The 21,818-nt window shown below is 32.8% G+C and overlaps 1 protein-coding gene across 2 annotated transcripts in view; it reads left to right on the forward strand.

Annotated features, from left to right (window-relative positions):
• The window catches only part of LOC124364941 (ecdysone-induced protein 78C-like), an 86,337-nt gene that overhangs the window by 49,672 nt on the left and 14,847 nt on the right, over nucleotides 1-21,818 (forward strand). For both annotated transcript variants that reach the window (XM_046820787.1, XM_046820779.1), the window contains 2 exons: nucleotides 18,027-18,151; nucleotides 20,867-21,008. In XM_046820787.1, coding sequence (XP_046676743.1) covers nucleotides 18,027-18,151; nucleotides 20,867-21,008 — 267 coding nt within the window. The remainder of the gene's footprint in view (nucleotides 1-18,026; nucleotides 18,152-20,866; nucleotides 21,009-21,818) is intronic.

Below are 21,818 nucleotides of genomic sequence, written 5' to 3' on the forward strand. Positions count from 1 at the left end.
AATGAGATTACACTACAACTGTAAGAGTACAGCTTAGTGAGAGATGCAGGATTTGCATTAGCCAAGCGGCAGAGAGCAGAGAGAGGCGAAGAGAGCGCATAACACGTTTCGGCTAGTCGTGCCGCGCTCTTGGGTCATCGGCCGCCAAACCAGTTCCCCCCTCCCCACCCCCCGCACTGCTATCTTGCAAATATCATCAACGTATGGTTCTGTTTTTGTTTCATTAAACAATGCAAAGAAACCTATAAATAATGCTGTAATGATACAGCTGATATCAGCGCATTGTTGTCCCGAGATTATAGTCATTTCCAGTACATTTAATAACGCATCAACCTCGATTACATTAACGCGAATCTAGTGCGTTTCTGACTTGAAAGAGAGCTACAATTATTATATCGGCAAAGTAATGTTTTATCTCTATTGTAACATTACGCATATTACATGTAAGAATTTGTGAATGTGTGTGAACTTGTGAATCGCAAGGCTGTTCAACAACATTGCAAGGTTTTTATTACGTGATATGTCTTTGATCCTAAGCTAGATTGCTATCGTTGTTTGGGGTCACAGAAACGGGATGACATATATACAGCAGTCTTAACCGTTTATTATAATCCCTCTCGTTGATGTTCTAAAAGTCTCTAAATTTGTGTAGTGAATATGGGACAAGAACTCCCTTTCAGCTTGTCGTGATTTTGCTGAATTTAAAATTGTGCTATGATTTGGATTGTACACATTTCACTCTAGAAATCGGGTGTTTTGCCTGTTGGGAATATATTTTTCAATAATGATATGTAATGATGTCGCAAATGGTTTTCAATAACTTAGATTCGTTAAAAACTACTTTGTTAGTCCATAAGGAATATAAAATTGGCATAAGTTAATAAAGTGTATACAAGTGAAAAAAGTTCATTTAGGGCGTAGGTTCATAAGGAGTATACAAGTGGCATGTAAGTTTATCAGGAACAACAATCTTTATCGATTATTTCATAGTTTAAAACTTCCGAAAAATTATTGTAAACCTACAAATAGAAAACACCATGAAATATACCGTACATATTATATTCTTAAAAGAAAGTTTGATGTGTGGCAAGATCAGACCGTGATGACACGTTCAAAAAACAGAGTCAAGGGCAGAGAGCTTGTACACGGATAATACTGACTCTAAATCATAATAACACTGCATTGGAATTCTGCTCTTTATGCCGTTGTATTGAGGGTTTACTTTATATAGTGAGGGTTAAAAAATATGCATCACAAATGTAGTTTCCTAAATAAAGTTTACAGGTTTAAGAGTGCGTTTTAAATGAATAACTTACTAAGATAACTAATTTAAATTCATTATTTTTAACCCCTCACTTTCTCAAAGTTCACGTGTAATTCGAATTATTTAATAGCTTATAAGTAGCATCTGTACTTTAATTAATATATATTACAACTTGAAAAACTAAAAAATCAGGCAATTGTCTAGATCGTCAAAATTTCATTTTGGTGTCACTAATATAACCTCATAACATACCTTGAAAATTAGAGTAAATTGATGTACAGACATTTTAGAATTTCCACCATCTTTTTATGTACTCATTCCAAGCAAAGAGGCTCTGATATCACAAAACGTATCCTTTAAGATTCTATACCATTGTGGTTAATAATGGCCAACAATTTTAATACACCATATACAGTATGTGCCTTACTCTACAGAAATATAAATTGATGACAAACTTTGAAAACATCTCAACACAGATCCTTGAGTATTAATACTGACAGTAAATTTGTAGTGTTGATTGCATTTTGGACGCTTTAAATCACTGAAAGCTATCCGTCAACACAACACAAAAATAATAAATAAAATAAACAGAAAGTAATTATTTTCACAAACAAGAAAACAGAAAGTTTTTATTTTATACATTATTGATGTAGGTTCGCTGGAATTTCTGGCCTGCAAACCACTGCTTTTGAAAATCTTTTGGATAGAAAAATACTTTCATAAAACAATAAATTGCCTCGGTTCTCGATCAAGGTTTGATTTTGCGTGTGCCTCTATAGATGGTATATCACCAGCTGGTGAAGAAGGGTTCCAGGATACCTGAAGAGTAAGCACGAGGGTGTGACAGTCTATTCGGCTCTTGTTTCTCCCCACACTCTTACTTCCCCCTTCAAACACTTTGGATTCCCATCCAGAACAGTAGCGAATCTGTAAAGTTCAGCATTGTACGCATTTCTTAAATATAGCAAGGTGTTTAAGAGAACAACAAAATCGAGCCAATATTTTGTTATGACCCTAAACACGCTTAAATATTTCAAAGTAATTGAGAAGACATGGATAGTTTATATTTTTATTCTTAATAGTGTTAATTTATCTTGTTACTGGTCTTTGTCGTTAGTTTAACCAGATATTTATTTCATGCAAATTGACGAATTATTACAATTTAAAATAAAAAGATTGAATTGGTGTAACACCTTGTTTATGTATGTATTCAATGAAAATAGGACTGAGCTTCGTACCGTTAATTCCATTGTTAACCCACCACCGATAAAAATGTCAGTGGTGATCACCCTAATAACCTCTTATATCCCTCAGAGTCCCCTTTGCCCATAAAGACGCAAGGGAAAGCTGCTGTAACCGTTATATGCCTTTTTGATAAGTGATTAAACGGGTCAATACAATCCCACGGGACATTATCTTGTGAATTGTTACATTTTATAAAGATATCCAGTTCAATCGGCTTGTGGATTACAGTCTATGAAAATTCATTTAAACCATAATTGGGGAATAACAACTATCTATATCTCCGTTGTCAACAACAATACGATCTATGTCTCAGTGGACAATAGCAACACGATATGTCTCAGTGAACAAAAGAAAGAAAACTATCTACTGGAACATGTCAATTGGCAACAATAACGTTCGGTTATTTGTCTGTTTTCATTGACATATGCAACTGGATATGCATTTTCACTTAAAGTTAAAAGCATTGACACCGACAGTAAATTCTCCGTAGACAACACCAACACAATATATATATATATATATATATATATATATATATATATATATATATAATTATATATTCGTTAACGACAACGTGATTTATATTTCCGTGTTCAATAACAGCACGATCTCTTTTGCCATTAATACATATTTATCCATACCCTTCTGCTGTAACGTTTTTAAATTTCTGATTCGTACTCAAAAAGAGTAAAGAACGGAATTAGAGAAAAATAATAATAACAAGAGGAAGACTGTTGGTACCTTCATTTCTGACTCTTGTCAATTGTTTTGGATTGGTATGTACGGAAAATTTGATTCCACGCAAATCCTGAGCTCTACTAACTATACACTGTATACTGTATATAGCAGCTGGGTCATGACGTCTGTTCGGTTACCACATAGATTTTTTTTAATGGTTTAAATTCTTTACCCTGCCATCTTTATAAAACAAATTCAATTTCACTCTAATTAGATTTGCGCTGCAATTTTTGCTTCTTCCGCCCATTTGAATTCAATTCAAAATTCGTAGTGAAAGGTAGTAAACTCAAGTTGGTAATTATTTTTCGGTTATGGCCACTGATTCAAAACCGATTAAAGTGTTTTGGGTTTAAAAGGTGTTGTTTAGTTTTATTCAAATAATTTTAATTTTAAACTGAACCTTTTGTCATAGTTTTGCCTTTTTACTATGAATGCTTGGATAAAAATGCCCTGATATAATTATACCCGTCTTTAAGATAACCACCTAACAGTATAACTAACATACAGTTCACACCGTGACGAAACAATGTTGACTCATTTCAATTATTGAAATATTTCGGCTTGTCTGTGGAGACGGGACATCTGAAATCAACAGATTTTAAACAGAAACGCGAAGGTGTTTGAAGTTTAGTAGTATTATTATTATATAGCGGAAATCAAGATGGCCGCAAGCACAGATGGATGGGATTTTAATTTGCAGGATTTACTCAAAATTTTTAAGAGACATGTTCTGAAAATACTAACAAGTATGCACACATTTACTAGCAACCCTAGTACACATCATGAAGCGGTGCCTGCAGGGTTAGTGGCGGCAATATGCGTACGGAGTAGTTAATGCAGCGTACAAAATGAAGGCGGCCAGTTGAAAAAATTTCGTTCCCTGCATTAATTCTTCTTTTTTACACCAAATTTTAAAATGGTCGGCATGTTAAAACGAGTCAACATGTTTTCTAGAACTACCTCAAACATTATTAATAGTATAATTAAAATATCTACTAAAGAACTATTATATAAATTTATTTTAAATTATACATTTTAAGGGAAAAACACACCACATTAATTTAATCTCCCAAACAACCTCTCCAACGTGTTGTATAGGTAATTTTCGTTAAAATGTGTAAATTCGTATTTGAACAAAGTTCTTCAAAATTTTTAAGCTTTTTAACTTTCTATAATACAATCTTGGTCTCAGGGATTCACTGAAAACAGTAGAGGGAATTAGTCTTTAGAAAGATAAAAAAACAGTTATTGAAAGGAACATAATTATATTTCTTTACTATGAGATAATTCTTAACGTTTATCATAAATTGAAGGCATTTTTATTTTAAAAGAGAGATGTTTAGTTTCAATAATTATTTAATAAAAAACATTACTACGCAATTCACGGATGAGTTCCTTGTGCTGTGTTTGCTGGTTTTCCGCCTACAGTATTGCAAAGTTTCTTATAAATCTGAGGCTGATAGGCAAGTTATGTTTTGAAATGTCATAAACATCTGAGGCAATGAGATTGGTGGAAATATAACCACCAAGTGCCCAACATCTAAGTTTTCCGAATCACACCGAATAGTACCAGTTCACACCGAATAGTACAGGTTCACACCGAATAGTACAGGTTCACACTGAATAGTACCGATTTACACCGAATGTTCACACCGAATAGTACCGGTTCACACCGAATAGTACCGGTTCAAACAGAATAGTACCGGTTCATACCACGTGACTTTTCTAACTCGAATAATTGATATATTACTGTCTCACTGTGGATAGTCGTCTTCAACAGATGATAAACCAAAATGCCAATAATACACAACTTCCTGTGCAGATGAGTTGAACTATATTGTGATTAACTGAAGGTTATTCAAATATGACCAATACGAGTATAACTGATACTGATCACTTTGGTCGTTCTTTGGTTAAGTTTCAGCCACAATACACTTGAAGCCACCTGCTTGGCTGTTTCGATGTAAGAGCTGGCTGTTTATTTTATAAGAACAATGTTAAACTTCAAACTTTTAAATGTCTTATTAATATGGATCCAAACTTTTCTAGTATTTCCTGTACTTTATTCTTGTAGAACATTCGAACGATAAGGACAAGTAGTTTGAGATATTTTTTATAATCAATAAAACGTTTTAAAAAGATTTGGGTGTGAATTAATTATATCTTTATTTCATTACTCACATATCTAACTTAATTATAAGATGACAAATAAGAGCTTAAAGACGTTTGAGGTTTAACATTGTTCTCATATAATTAAAATCAAGATGGCTCTTAATTGTTGACTGAAGATGGCTTGCCATGGCGAGACTGTGATATTTCCAGAAGCTTAATTTTTCGTACTCAGCAATCATGGATGTTTTATACGACTGAAATTAATACGATATATCTTACCAAGCTAAAATATATTAATAAGAAGACAACCAATACACTAAATTCGTTACTCTAAAGTAATGCTAAACATCAAGGCCGATTATTTCGATGTTTTGGATCAGCAAAGCCTTGGGATGGGAAAGAATTGTGCCTCAACGTGAAACGAAAACGCATGGAATGGATCTGAAATAGAATTTCTTCGGGATTTTGATTAGAACGTCCACCTATATAACGAAGAAGGATATGAATTTATGCTGAAGCAATCGTAATCATTTGTGTACTTCTATAAAGGTTAATTCACTTCTATTGCGTTTTTAATTTGATGCCATACGAGGTAAATAAAAGGTTTTACGGTTTACAATGACGTCACACATGTGTATCTAGACCATAGTTATCTAGAGATATTTCAGCCTCGCTGCGGAGAGCCATCTTCATCCAAAAATATGTGTAACAAATTTTAAATAGAAGATAGTCACAGCAACGGCCGCGTAAGCCTCTGAACGAAAATGATCCGCTCCATTCACGTGTTATGCAAATACATCGATTTATAAAAACTACTAGAATGCAAAAACAAATGGTGTGAGACTGAAGAAAACTTTCGGTATTTTGATTTCACAATGGAAGAGGCAGAAAGAGGCCGTTTTTATTCCAGTTGATGTACGATACACGGTTGGTGTGTAGGTTTATAAAGTAACATATCTCGTACACTTCACCAGGTAACGTACACACTAAATGCAATAAATCTTTGTGTACGGGTGTAAGTGGAGCACGCACGCCATACCGTGTCCCACCCTGCGCTCATGCGTAACGCAGTGCCAACGCTCTACTATAGAACGGCCGCGACTGCGCAGGCGACTTCCTGGCTGGAGAAAGTGCGATACTGGAGGCGTGTCGGCAGCGAGTGTTTTTTGTATCGAACGTCAGCCAAGTAACGGGTCTAGAGGGTGAACGCTCTCCCCCTCGATGGGTTCACTAACTTCAAACTGGTTCCTTCTCTCGCTCTCTGCCTCGGCCTAGCAGCAGCGGCTACGTCGCTGTCGCTGTACGATGCATTCCTTCCACTTCTTGTTACACATGTGTGGGGGAACCCGATCTCCGATAATCTCTCGACGATTTATTCGATCCGAAAAGGTTGTTTTAATGTATTCTCAGTAAAGCAGTCCAGTTGTTTGTTTTTAAAACACATTTTCCACCTCATCGAGTTGTCGGTATGTGTGTCCTTTAAGATTTAAGATTTACATAAATACGATACCGGGAAAAGCAGACGGTTCGAAGAGAAAAATAAAAACATCTGAGGTCCTCAAAACGTACGCTCCATTTCGACCAGTTCAGTTTAGAGGTGTAGTTTTGGAAATTATGTAACACTGAACAATAGTGATACTAGTAGAACTACATCTACCGAGTCTGCTGCTATCACAACCAACTAAAAATTTAAAAAAATATCAGGCGCAAAAATTGTACATAACATTTTATAACAACACATACAAAAATTGCATAGCCACGAAAAATATTTATTCCCTTTTGAAAAAAAAACACCTTAATATAAATTTCGGACTTTGTTCGTTTCAGTATTTCTCGTTAAGTATACAATTATAGCAAACCTGTACTTGCATACTTGTGATCAAACATTAACATTTCTCCTCAGAATTTTTCCATCAGTATTTGTTCGAATTAGGCAATCCTTTAGTGATTGCATAATAAGACTGATTCTATCAAACGAATTGAATTATATACTAATATTTTTTTGAACATTGATGAAATATTTAATATAAATGTAGACTAGAAAGTTTGTAATTACGAAACAAAATCATATATGAATGTAAAAATTATGTGGTTCAGTAAATCTTTTATTGGGATACAAATTTAGCATCATTATTACAAATTTAAAACATTAAAATAGTCATTAACTACCGAAACTGCAAACGAAATTAAAATCTTTTTTTACAAAAAAGTTTATTTTCTTTAATTTATAGTTTAGTTATTTTACTGTTCAGGAGTGTTATCTACTGCGGAAGAAAGTTTGCAATGACTTCTTTGCTCAGATTCTAGTTTACCAAATCCATTAATATATTATTTATGATAATTTATTATTCACTCAATATAATGAAATTATTAAATTCCATTTCTTCATATAAGAACGGAAAAAACGTATAAATATAGTGGAATCACACCGAACATCTTGAAAGACACATTGTTATTTTATAATTAATGTAATATACAAAATCATGTGCAAACATATACTGAGGACAATATGACATACATTGTGAAAATGTGCACACGTGATTGTTCCTTAATTCGTAAACCCTTAGAAGTAAAGTTCCTCCGAGACAAAATTACATACAAACGTGCTAACTCTGTTGTCTACCTATCTAATGTTGTAAGATAACAAGGTTAGGTTTTCAATGAGTTTGATATCAATAAAATACATCGCCTGACACTACTGCTTACTGTAAATCTAGGAAATACACCACACCTAAATTTGTGGTAGTATAAAATTGTTGGTATAAAGTGACAAACTTGTGTCTTAGATACATCTGAAATGGGAGAAGAACATGAATTATGTCAAAACATACTATTTTAGCATTATATATATTAGCACCAGAATACATGGCAATTTCTTCAAGTCTTTTAAAATTACAACTTTCTAAAGCCGCAGGCATACTACTACATCGATCCGGAAATGACTCAAAAGCAAGGAGTTCTGTTTCTTAGTCCGTCTTTGATACAAAGGTTTTCTTGTAATAATCTAGATTTCTATTGCCCCAATTCGTACGTTCCAAGAGACAAAGGAGTCTGAAAAACAATAGTTATAAATAAAATAGTGCATGATTGTTGTAGTATGTCAGAATCTCTTCAACAATCACATTGAAGTAAACAGTTGTTAAATACATAGTATACTATGGTAATATTTGCAGATTTACGAAAACCATGTTAGAATTTTTATGGGTTTTGTCCTCCAATTTCCTGGAGACATCCAGCCAAGGAAAGGTGATGTAAATAGAGAAATTCTACCATACAGTGAAAAAAAAATAATAATAATCATACATTATACCATTTTCTCTTTATTGGAATATAGTACCTGTAACCAAGCGTTATCGCATAAAAAAAACATACTGAATATGTTTTCTATAATTGCATGACAGCATTTATAGAAAGCTAAATTCAATTTAATTTTAATCAGTTAGAATTTAATTTTTTTAATTATGCTTTTTATTCAAAATTAGCCATTCTATATTTAATCAATTTTACATGTAAACTAATAATGAGAATGTTTTAATATTACTTTATTTTGAATAAAATAAAGTTTCTTTTTAATATTTATTTTACCAAGCTCGTGAAGTTCATGAATTAGGACCTATACAACACATCCAGAAGAATATAAAACATATACTAGGACATTTCGTAAATCCAGTCGAGAACTAAAAATATTTTGCCTCAGTCGTAAAACCTTAGGTCTCATCAACGTCGGTTTAAAATTGTTTGAATTAAAATACAAAAAGTGATATTTCCGAATAAATTAACATACTCAGAGAGATGTGGTGCATTCCATTTTTTAAATATGTCGTGTACTGCAAAACATTTTAATATCTAGTTTAAATTGTAGAATTGTTACTTTAATAAATTCTGTTTATTAAATCTGTCGGAAATTTCTAATTTAATATTATCGGCGCAAGACACATCTTGATCTACCAGCTCTTTGACACTGAGATTTTCCGGCGTCTGGAGCTTCCGGCCTCCAAAAGCTTTTGCCTAGTGGGAACTACCGATATTTGGTAAGCTCCTGGTTTCTAGAATATTTCAGTCTCTAGAAGTTCTCGGCATTTGGTAGCTCTGGGGATGACCGGCCTCTGATTTTCCGTAACTTCTAGCCCTTTGGAGCCCCTTTTCTCTAAAAGCTTGAGATGTAAGGAAAGAACCGCGTGCTGGGAATCTCGGAAGCTGTTGGCCTGTGATAGCACTTTTTGCGATTCAGTGTTTATTGAAATTAAATAAGGCTATTGCCATCTATACAATTTAATGTAAATAAAAGTCGTTTGATAGGTATTTTGGTCTTCCGGTCATATGTTATTTTGCTTATTTAAAAACGCATATGTGACAGATACGGCCAAATACAAAATAATTGAATCGGAAAAAGTAAGCGCTCTGTGGTGTAATGGTAGCACATTCACCCGGCAAGTGAGAGATCCGGGTTCGACTCCCGGCGGAGCAAGTACTTTTTGCGATTCAGTGTTTATTGAAATTAAATAAGGCTATTGCCATTTATACAATTTAATGTATATATATTCTCCGGCCAAAGAGCCCAATACACATGTGGCATTTAAAAGTATATTTATTATGTATTTAAGGATATGTTTCGGTCATAATAGAAGCTGTGGTGAAACATATAAAGTTATTCCATTAGCCTTCCTAGATAAATATTTTTTCACAGTGTTAAGTTTAATATTGTTTCACCAATTTTGGTTAAAATATAAAATTCATGTGTAATTTTTTAGCAAACAGTTAGGCTGCTAATAATATTTCTCAGTTATTATTTGCTCTATATACTATCTAGATACCATTTATATAAATTTACATTTCTATCCTTGGAGCCTCATTCGTTTGGTTCAAAAGGAACTTGCTAGCTGTTCTTATAATAATACCAATTGTTGTCTTATGATGCTATTGATAATTTCGGTCTTCATTGGATCCAGAAGACGCCTATAATAGTTGCACAAATGTGTTTTAGTTTCAACTGTGCCTACTTGGATTCAAAATGACTCTAAAACTATTTAGGGTTAAAAAACTATTCTATACTTATGGATACATGCCAATTTTGTTGTTAATCCGTTTATACATAACATGTACAGTATAGTTGTGTACACAGTGGCCTTCAACTCTGACCCATTGGTCCAAAGGGTAATACATAATCAGCATAGGTTACAATTCATTCTATCGCATGTCCATGCCAATTTTTGTTACAATTCATAGATTTCTAAGAGGTTAAGTAATGTACAGAAAACTACGAACTACGTTAGTTTTGCGGTTTCGTCCGCTTGGTCCCAAAGGAGATCACGAACTATCATCGGTTAGCTTTTGTTATTTTTAAAGTTTCAGTTCTATTTCAAGTAAGTACAAGGTGTCTAGAGGGTTAGCTTAGAGGTTTTGGCTCTGAGATTCTGCTCTTCCAATCCTTCAAGTAAGTACAAGGTGTCTAGAGGGTTAGCTTAGAGGTTTTGGATCTGAGATTCTGCTCTTCCAATCCTTCAAGTAAGTACAAGGTGTCTAGAGGGTTAGCTTAGAGGTTTTGGCTCTGAGATTCTGCTCTTCCAATCCTTCAAGTTAGTACAAGGTGTCTAGAGGGTTAGCTTAGAGGTTTTGGCTCTGAGATTCTGCTCTTCCAATCCGGCCCGGCAAAGAAATTGCATAATCCATCTACTGGCCTATAGAAGTTAAATTCCAGTGGCAAATTTTCTTAAAGATCTGTTAAGAATTTATTGCGTAATCTTAATGATGTGTGGAAGATTCTTGTAGTGGCGTTTGTTTAATTTTCCATATATTTTACTTTATTCTCTATTCGTTTACACAAACATAATTGAATAGTTAAACTAGAAATCGACCAAAAACCAAGTATAAGTAAATGTTATACAATATTCAAGTTGCATAATGGTTATATGGATCTTTATTTTCGTGTAAGCATTGATTTCGCTGTTAATTTATGTGATTATACTATTGAATTTGTTTTGCAGTATTTGAAATAGTACTCTTCATTATTAATAATAATTTTATTAATGTACAACGCGTACGTTTTTCTATATATATATATATATATATATATATATATATATATATATATATATATATATATATATATATATATATATATATATATATATGGTGCAGTATGAAACAACGTGACGTAATACAAGTAAGGAAAAGATAGGAGAATGTGAGAAACATGCCTACGTAGGAACGTTGTGGTAATGTATATTCAGATTGCAGCCAAGTTGTATGCACTTCGCTATATTAAATTAAATACCTAATATCGGTATCTTCCTAACCAATGCGCGGCGTGGCCAACTAAATTAACACTCCAATTCTTAATGAAGTGATAAATCTATATATATAAAAATGAAACTGTTCGTGTGTAACAGCATCACTCACAAACGGCTGGACGGATTCGCCTAATTTTTTTTTTAATTTGTTCGTCTTGATCTGTAGAAGGTTATAGGATACTTTTTATCCCTTTCCCGATTCAGGATTCCGCCCCACTGGTTACAGAAATACCCGTAAGAAATGCATTGCAGCAAACATATGTTATTAAGTGAAAGAGTCTTTTCAAATTTTTAATCAGCTGTTCTTTGTAAACATATATAATGCGACAAAAAATATATTTATATATAAATTTCTTTACACTTATAGTTTTAAAGCATAGAGTAAGCTTAAGAGAAACGACAAATTTTGTTTAAACTGTTTCTGCAATCATAATATATAAAAATGAATGTTTGTGTGTTTGTCCTTTATAGACTCAGAAACTATTGGACCGATCACTATGAAAATTTGTATTTTTCTATGTAGAAGGTTTATACGCAATGCCCATTGATGTAACTAACCACCAGGCTGTACTGCAAGATATAAAAGTTATCAAAGCGCCTGCACATTATAAACTGCAATTACAACACAGTAGTTACGTATATTAAAATATCCAAACACTATTTGAAGGCAAAGAAATATACGGGCAAAGCTTAAGAGACGCGTGCGAAGCCGCGGGAAACAGCTAGTATACAATACTGAAGAAACTGTTAGAGATACAGTAAATATTAAATGAACAAAGTTGTACGCAATAACAAAGACTGACAAATCAATGTGGTTACGTTAATTAATGGTCACTCGCTACGCTCAAAACTGTTTCGATGTTAAATTAATATAGTTATAAAACGAGATGTGACATGGCTACACATTTTTAGGTTTTTATTTTCTTTTACTAACAAACTGCCGTTGAGTGTAACTATTCCCTGTGTCACCACACCGGACAGTGAGGGGAGAAATGTATCTCCGCGTTGTGCAGAATACTGAAGGGGATGCAGAGATTAATATATATTAGTTAGCTTAAAATAATTAAAACAACAATTTTAAAAACGTGTTACAGGTATATAACCTCAAAATTCATTAAACACAGTGTTGCGTAAAACAAAGAAAAGTCAATGTATCGGTTGACAGGACATTGATTTGTCGCTACAATAAAACCAACCCTGCCTCGACTGCTGACAGCGTCACTTTCCACTTTAATTTGGTGATAATAATTCCTTTTCTTATAATTTGATTACGCATTTCTTGTAAAGGAAATTGTCATCACCCTAGTAACACGCCTAGGAGGGCAAAATATTTAACGAGTATATTCTCTTGACGCATTTTGAGTAGTTGTAAAACATTGTGCATGCCTTGTATCTGTAACAAGAAAACATTTAGCCTATTACCTATTTTCAATCAAAGCCTTAAAAATGTTGCAGGTTATATTCCTAACGAATTATTACATAACGTAAAAACATAAACATGCAAAATCTGAACGTAAAATCATAAACATGCAAAATCTGATAAACTAAATATTTATGGAGATATTTTAGTTTTAAAATGTTCTGCACTGAGACATAATTTTCTTCGTTGGGTCATTTGTATAATTACAAAGAGGGAATTCTGATTTGAAAACAGTTTTCGATAAACATTGAGTTAAATTTGAGATTGGTAAATTGAAATTGTGAGCTCCTTGCTGTTAGACTTGTTAACTTGCGCATCAGTTTCATGCCTAAATACAAGGCAAAAAAGTGGTTCCAAAAGTAAATAGTTAACTGAATTACACTTCAAACAGGTTCCATAGAGTAAAACATTTAAATTATAGATTGGAAAGTATATTTTAAAAGTCGGTTCTAAAGTTTAATCATCATGCGCTCTCACGTTGTGGTACTTTTCCTAGCTCAACTAATTCCATCATCTATCGCATGGTCCCAATCTCAAATTCATCAATATTCTACTAAAAACTTATCAATTCTGTTGATTTTGGCTTATTGATATTTCACTATGACTTTTCATTTATTATCGAAAGCACTGTAAAATAAAATACAATAAAAAATTAACCAACTCAAATAGGAACATTTTATTATATGCATTTAAAAACTACACTCTTAAGCTATTTTTCAACATAACCCCCATTCAAATTGATACGATTATCATACCAAGACACAAGTTTTTTGATTCCAGCTTTGTATGTAAATGCAAATTAAATGCGCTATCAGAATTTTAATTTTAACAGCAAAGAACATATAATAATAAATTGTATTGGTTTTATTCATCTTAACTTTTACTTAACTTAAGAGCCAACTTTGCTACCTTCAAACACTTTTACCATCTTATTTTTAGTTTTAGCATCATACCAGATGTCTTTTTAAATGGATGATTAATACGAATCCAATTGTTTTTTTTTTTTAGTTTTTTAATGGTTATTCCGAAAATAATCTCTATAAGATCATGAATAAACTGTTTTTTTTATTTATTTATTTACGGACAACCCATTTTGACAAAATATAGTAAAAAGTTACAAAGGCTAATATAGATAAGCTGCAACACAATACAGTAATATTCAGAGTAGTATGATAATAGATACAAAACAACCTGACTAAGATGAATTAATACATGTAAAATGCAAAAGACCAAATGAATTAGTAAACAATAAGAGGTAACAATAATAAACTATGAAAAATAACAGACAACAAGGCAATAAAATATGAAAGAGCTAACAATGATCAACTATGAAGAAAGAAATAAAACCTAGAATATCAACATTCGAAAGAGAAAAAAAAAACAACTTTTAACCATTTTAATAGATAACAATGATAAATAATTTATGAACAATGAAATATAAATAAATAACAAATGAACAATTTGGTACTAATGAACAGTGCAAGCAAGCAGAAATAGATATGAATCAATAAATATAACAGCGATTAAGGACAAAATAATTAATATATTAGAAAAGATAGAAATAAAATAAGTATTAACAGTAAGAAGCATTAAATAAAGTGATTACAAGCAATAAAGAGATCTAAAAATAATAATAATAAATTAATAGTAATAACAAAATAACTACTATACGAACATAAAAACAATGCATATTTTACATGGAGCCTACCTTTCTTAATCTTCCATGGAGAGCAGTTGGGTAATCTGTCTCTGAAATGATGCAGTACCAGTGTTGAAAATGTCTAGTTCCAGTGGTAGGGTATTCCCAAGCGTCTGGATCCGGACCATCGTGCTGTTCCTTTCGTAACTTGTAGAGTAATGCAGTCTTGCAGTCTCTCGACCTTGTGCTGGCAGGAACATGGAACCTTACCCGCTCCAATAACTGAGGGCAGTTGAGATCTCCGTTAACCAACTTATATAAAAACACTAAATCAAAAATTCTTCTCCTCAAAGCAAGTGGTTGAAGGCCAAGTTCAGCTGCCAAAGAGTTCACAGGGACATCAGCATAACGATGACCCAGGCGATAACCAACTAAGCGGATTAAACGAAACTGAATCGATTGGAGTCTGTCTTGGAGATATTGTTGATTAGGAGACCACACAACTGTGCAATATTCCAAATGAGACCTAACAAGGCAATTATCTATTATATATACAAATCGTATACACTTAAAAAAAAAATCTTTTGAAAGGAAGTTAGCACCTCCAAACTCTAAAACGAAAAATAAGGGCATAAAGTGTTTGAAGTTTAACGTTATCCTTACGAGGTGAAACTCAAGGAGTGAAACACATTCAGCCAATCAAAGAACGCGGTACCTTGACAAGCACTTCTCGGTGTGATATCCAACTAAGAGTTCACTTCTTTGTTTGAAGGTTATTTTTGAAGACGAAAGGATTGTGAAGGAAACAGGATTTTTCCGGACATTTTCCATCGTTCAGTGAAACAATAAATCAGTAACACTACATTTCGAGATCTGCAATCTGATCTCTTCTTCAGGTATAACTAACATAATACATAATTACAAACTAGGTTAAAATAAACAAATCATACCAAAGCGTTGTGGCACGCCTAATTCAGGAATCACAACCACCATGTAACATGTTTGTCTAACTCTAAAAACATGCACTTAATAAAAAACTATACACATCACTAATCATTAAAACTGAACTACAGAATACAGGTCACAATACGTATGCATTCGTCTACTAACCACCTACGACTGATCAGAGGGCACTAGCCAATGACAATCGTCACGTGGGACAGGAATGGGCCCTTTTGTCATTATTGGTTTATGCTAGATGAACTTCTTAAAACCATATTGTGACTCCGCATTGGTTTATTACACATATCTGATCCGTTTGTTACTTTTGGTTTTCTTTTTAGTTCATTTTTTAGAATTGGCAACCAAAGCGGCCTAATCTCGACTGATGGTTGACTGATTGGTTGGTCTGCCAATTTAATGTATGTTGCCTCAATTAATTTCATTTTGAAGAAATGTGGTTCCCGATGTATTATGTTGGCTTCATCCCAATTCATGTGATGGTCTTCGGACCAAGAATGGTGTGCAATTTTTTACTTTTCTGTGAGACCCTTTCTTGTGTTTTCTTTGTGCTCTTTTATCCTTATGTTTAGTGGTCTTTTTGTCTCGCCTATGTATTCCCTATTAAAACTACATGTTATACTGTAAACACAGTTTTTGGAATCCTGTATGCCATTTTTTGGTTTTGTTTTTACGAGACTTTGTCTAAGAGTTTTGTATGTTTTAAACGCGGTTCTAATGTTGTACTTTCTACCTACTCTTCTAATTTTTCTCCGATAATCCCGGCACATAAGGGATTGACATAAACGCAAATTTATCACAATTTTGTTTTTCTGACTCAGGAATGATTCTTCTGGTTGTTTTCCACTGATTTATTACTAATTGCGGGTATCCATTGCTTCTGCGATCCGATTCAACTTTCTTAAATTCTTCTTTTAATCCATCTTTATCTGAGCACAAGCTCTTTGCTCTATCAAACAATGAGTAGGCTACTCCTTATTTGACAGAGTTTTGATGGTTAGATTGATAATTTAAATATTTTCCTGTGTGCGTTTTATTTTGAAAAACAGTTGTCTTAAGGACATCCCTATCTCTTAATACATACATATCCAAAAAGGGAAGCTTGTTTTGGACTTCCACTTCCATTGAGAAGCGGATGGAAGGAGAAATACTATTAATGTGATTCAAAAACTTATTTAGTTCAATATCTCCAAGAAAAAATAACAAAGGTATCATCCACATACCTCCACCAAATCTTCAGTTTGAACTGAGCTGAAGCCAAAGCTTTTCGCTCAAATTCCTCCACAAAGATATTGGCGAAAATAGGAAACAGTGGAGAACCCATTGCCATCCCCTCATCTTGATGGTAAATTTTACCCTCTAACTTAAAATAATTGCATTGAGTGCATAGTTCTAACAGTTCCATAATTACTGGCAAGAGTTCACAGCCGAAGAAGAATAAATTAATTTTGTCGCTTTTTCCACTTGATGTGAGTTAATTGGGTCTGGAATATGGTCATAGAATGTTGAAGAAAGCTATGTTTATCCATAAATTAATGTAATATTTTTTGCCCTTTTTTATTGCTCAACAAGAGTTTTATAATTTATGAAACAAACTTGTGACTACTTTACGTCCAACACTGTTTCCAATTGAATTTTACCTTTAGAATAGTGACAGATTTAGTTTGGAGAGTGATAATTTTGTAAACTAGACTATAAATAAGCACTTATTCGGACCAAGATGAGCCTACAACTTTACCAACTTATAATAGCACTGGCACTCGGCATGCAAGAAACTCTAATTTCCACTCTTCTATTGGTAATAATATTGCACTGAGGACAGCTGAATATTATATCGTTATAGATGACGAGTGAAACCTATAATACTAAAAATGATATTGTTTGCGGACAAACTAAAGTTACGAGTCAAACTGAAGATGTAAACAAGAAACCATTATTGGATGTTGTCAGTGGTTTTGAAACAATTAAATTTGAATCACAAGATTGTTTACCACGAGTCTCTTATCGTTAGCGGACAGAGGGAGTCCTAAATCTCTCCTCCCCACCCCTTCAATACCCCCTACTCATCACCAATCCTCCAAACTTGCTTCCTTTGAATACTATCCAGCTTTGTTTATCTTTAAAACATTCATTACTGCAGATACAAATGAAAATCTGCAACTTTTTCATTTAAACTAAATTATTGTTGTGAACTTGAAGGATGCTAGACTTCATCCTCTCATTTGTGTGTGTTTTTTATAAAACACTATATAAAAATCTTAATTTAATTATTCTTACATTATTTTTTGAAAGAATATAAAAACGGCATTGCATACACAATACTCTGATTTTATCTCAATATAAGCTTTTGTGTTTCAGAACAACACTACGCGGCTGCTGACTCCAACAGCTCCACACCCACCAAGTCCTTCGTGCCTTGCAAGGTGTGTGGCGACAAAGCGTCCGGTTACCATTACGGCGTCACGTCCTGCGAGGGATGCAAGGTAATTACAATATATTGGATCCCTATATATGTAATGGTGTGAAAATTCAAAAGTGTTTATTAACAGGAAATTGCACAGTGTAAAATCTAGATATATCAAAAGTGGATATATTGACACTTCACATCGAGCTCGAGAAAGAATTATAATTTTTATTCGAACAATCAGTAAAAAATTAAAAATATTCTTTTTTCACCAACAACAATTAACCTTTCACCAATAAACAATTTCCACTGAGTAAGGTTCTTTTTTATATGCATTGAATTTGGGATGATGACATCTTTTGAGTTTATTAAACGTGAATGTCCTGAAGCAACAAGACAGATGATAATTTTTTTCTTGCTAAGATGATGATTTTTCTTTCTGTGGCTATATTTAGGAATGCTAGGGAGTGTGTCGAAATTTCACGAGAAGATCCTGTTGGGAAACATTTGAAATCCATCATGGATTTGTTAGATAGGAAAGGGTGCATCTATTCCCCCCCTTCCCATTGGGGGTGGGTTAGGGAGGTAAGGGGGGGGGTGATATTTTATTGTTATAAATTATCATGAAAATTTGCAGCAATATAAGGGCATACTTAGACACTTATGTCACAGTTTTATGCAGTGCACCATATTGAAAGTCCAATTGTGGAGTGAGTCGCTTTTGAGTAGTTTGCAGAATTAGGTTTTCTTCAAATGATCATGACATATCTTAGTGCTGCTAAAAAAAATTATGGTTCCAATTTCTCAGTTTGAAATGATGGCATTGTTAGATGAGGAATATGTGTCATGAAGCAATGAGGTAGAAAAGGTTGTGGTGATGGAGTTTTCTTCTAATGGGTGTCATCCAGTTAACAGATGCTGATGGTTATTTTACTTTTCATGTCAAGATAATGTATAATGGCCCTGTCAAGGACCACGCATGTAATCTATCTTGAAAATCTAAAAAAGGATAGAGTAGAGAGATTTGGATTTCTTTAATTTATCGTAACAGACTTTAGTGATGCTAATGAAATATTTGTCATTCACATAATAATGTTTAATGATGATCTGTTAGAGTCTACATGAAAAGTGTTATAGAGCAGCCAAATAAAGTAGTTTATAGAGATAAAGGTTCTTCCAAAAACTATGATTGATTTTCATCAGTATAGATGAAGAAATTTAACTGTGCGTAATTATTTATATTTTATGCAATACCCATATAATTTTTCAGTGTGGAATATATTTCTAGGAATAGCAGGAATAGATTGAAGAGATTGGGATTTCTCAAGATTGCTATTATTTTGCTACACTCTTCTAGGATGCCTTTGCACATGTGCTGGAATAGTGAAACAGTATAGATTGCATATAATTATGTAGTTGAAGTTGGCAATTACATTATTATATATTGAGAGTTATAATTTGTAGTAATATCAATGATTCAGAAAATTGTATTTATTGTATTTTTATATTTTAAAACATTTACAGTAGATATTGTAACCCTTTATATCCACCTCTCTAGCAAATCTATCTTCTTTTTCATTTCACCATTCAAATTTATTTTAATTTGTTACTTATTTTTACAACCTATGTCATGATATTTCTCAATTCATGTTATAGTTTAGATAAAGCTTCCCTATTGAAAGCTACATAATATCTTTTATGGAGAAAAAATAGTGTAGGTTGGACAGTTTGGGTTTTTCCAATAACCATGAATATTTCATTAATGTTAAGAGAATCTTAATGACTCAGTAATGACAATTATCACAATATAAGATGTACAGTTCTCCAACATAAAAAACCTTGTTAAGTAAATCTAATATCAAGACCATGCTCATGGCTTTGTTTGAGATAAGCTAGTTCTTCACTATAAATTTCTTCCACAATAGATTTTTAAAACTTTTGCTAGTACCTTGAAACCTGACATGTTTGAATGAGGCTGTAAGAAGGAGGAGGCTTAAGATGTGGTAAAGTGGAGAGCAGGTGCTGTACCATTACACAGCTGCTCAGTTACAATTATTGCACAGAAACCACCATAACCAGCATTTCCCAGCACTTTAGCTTACCAGACCTAGCCCTTGTGAATTTTTCCTCTCTCAAAAACTGAAGATTAGGCTGTCCAGAGGGCAGAGAATGAGACTTAGAGGAGTTGAAAAGCATACCTTATAGCAGATGATTCAGCATGATAATTTTAGCAGTGAAATGGCAATGATACAAATGTATAGTGTCCAAAAAAGGTTGCTTTGAAGGAAACAAGGTTCAATAACTTGTCTTTTGTTTGAAATAAATTTGTCTTTAACCAGTCCTGGAACATTTTGATCAATCTTGGTATAATTATTTTTCATACAAAATTATTATTATTGTTTGTATGATATTACTTTATGATTATGTTTACAGAGTGTTTCATAGAAACCTTTACATTCATTATCTAATATGTAGGTACATAAACTTAAAGAGAGTTTCTAAAAATGTACCTAAATTGTATGCTTTGTATCGACACAGCATGACTCTACATTTTTATTAATCACTTCAAACATTAATAAGCACAAAATGCTTTGTAAAAGTTAAGTTTTATTTAACAAAATAAGATAAAACATTATTTTAAATTGCCCTAAACCTAAACTAAAATAACAAAATAAATCTGTTTCAAAATACTTACAATCACTTGATGTAACAGTTTAAAAATCAACCATCTATACAGCTACATAATAACAACATATTTCAAATACAAACTATAACAAAACATTAATTGTTTCAGGGGTTCTTCAGGAGAAGTATCCAAAAGCAGATCGAGTACCGGTGTCTGCGCGACGGCAAGTGTTTGGTCATCCGACTCAACCGCAACCGATGTCAATACTGCCGTTTCAAGAAATGTTTGCAAGTCGGAATGTCAAGGGATTGTGAGTAGTTTTTGATTTTTTTTAAGTAATCCAGAAAAATACCTTTATGTGGTAATTTATATGAGTGATATATATACACACTTGGGAGGGGAAACTCTCATCAATACATTTTTATAAATATTACTTAAAAAAAAAAAACAGAAAAAATCAACTTTAATATACTTAAGAAGTGTAGACTATAAACTTAGTTCACACTACGACCCATTCTTAAATATTACTTTTTATTCTAAAACTTGGATATTGACTAATTTGTAGTCAGACCAAAAACTATAATAAGCTAAATATAAAAATCTTTACAGAATTTGTGTTAATTATAACTTCAGGAAATGTCATGTTATTTAATGATTATTGAGGAAATTAGAATTTTTAAGTAAGAAATGTAAAAATAACTGGTTTTTAATGAAATATTACTTAAGGAAATAATTTATTTTACATATAAAAAAAAATCTTTTTTTCTCGTGTATCATCTTTCACTTAGGTCCATTTAAATTATACAAAATTAAATACATTTGTCTTCAGTTTTTTATATTTGGGCTTCTAAGTTTATCAGAAATGGATAATAATACTTTAAACGCCTACAGTTCTTGTATAATTATGAAAAAAAACATTAAATTAATAACTTTTTCTTAAAAATAAGGTATTTTAAAATGATATGACGATAGTCTTTTAATTATAAAATTAAACAAATCGAATAATAATGATTACATTAACTTACACACAATTCAGATCCAGTCACTATTCATAACAATTTTTTCAATGAAAAAAAATCAATTTAAAATGAAATTGAAATCATGGAGACCCACACAACAT

The sequence above is a fragment of the Homalodisca vitripennis genome, chromosome 1 (genome assembly GCF_021130785.1).
Source record: "Homalodisca vitripennis isolate AUS2020 chromosome 1, UT_GWSS_2.1, whole genome shotgun sequence".
Taxonomy (NCBI): Eukaryota; Metazoa; Arthropoda; class Insecta; order Hemiptera; family Cicadellidae; genus Homalodisca; species Homalodisca vitripennis.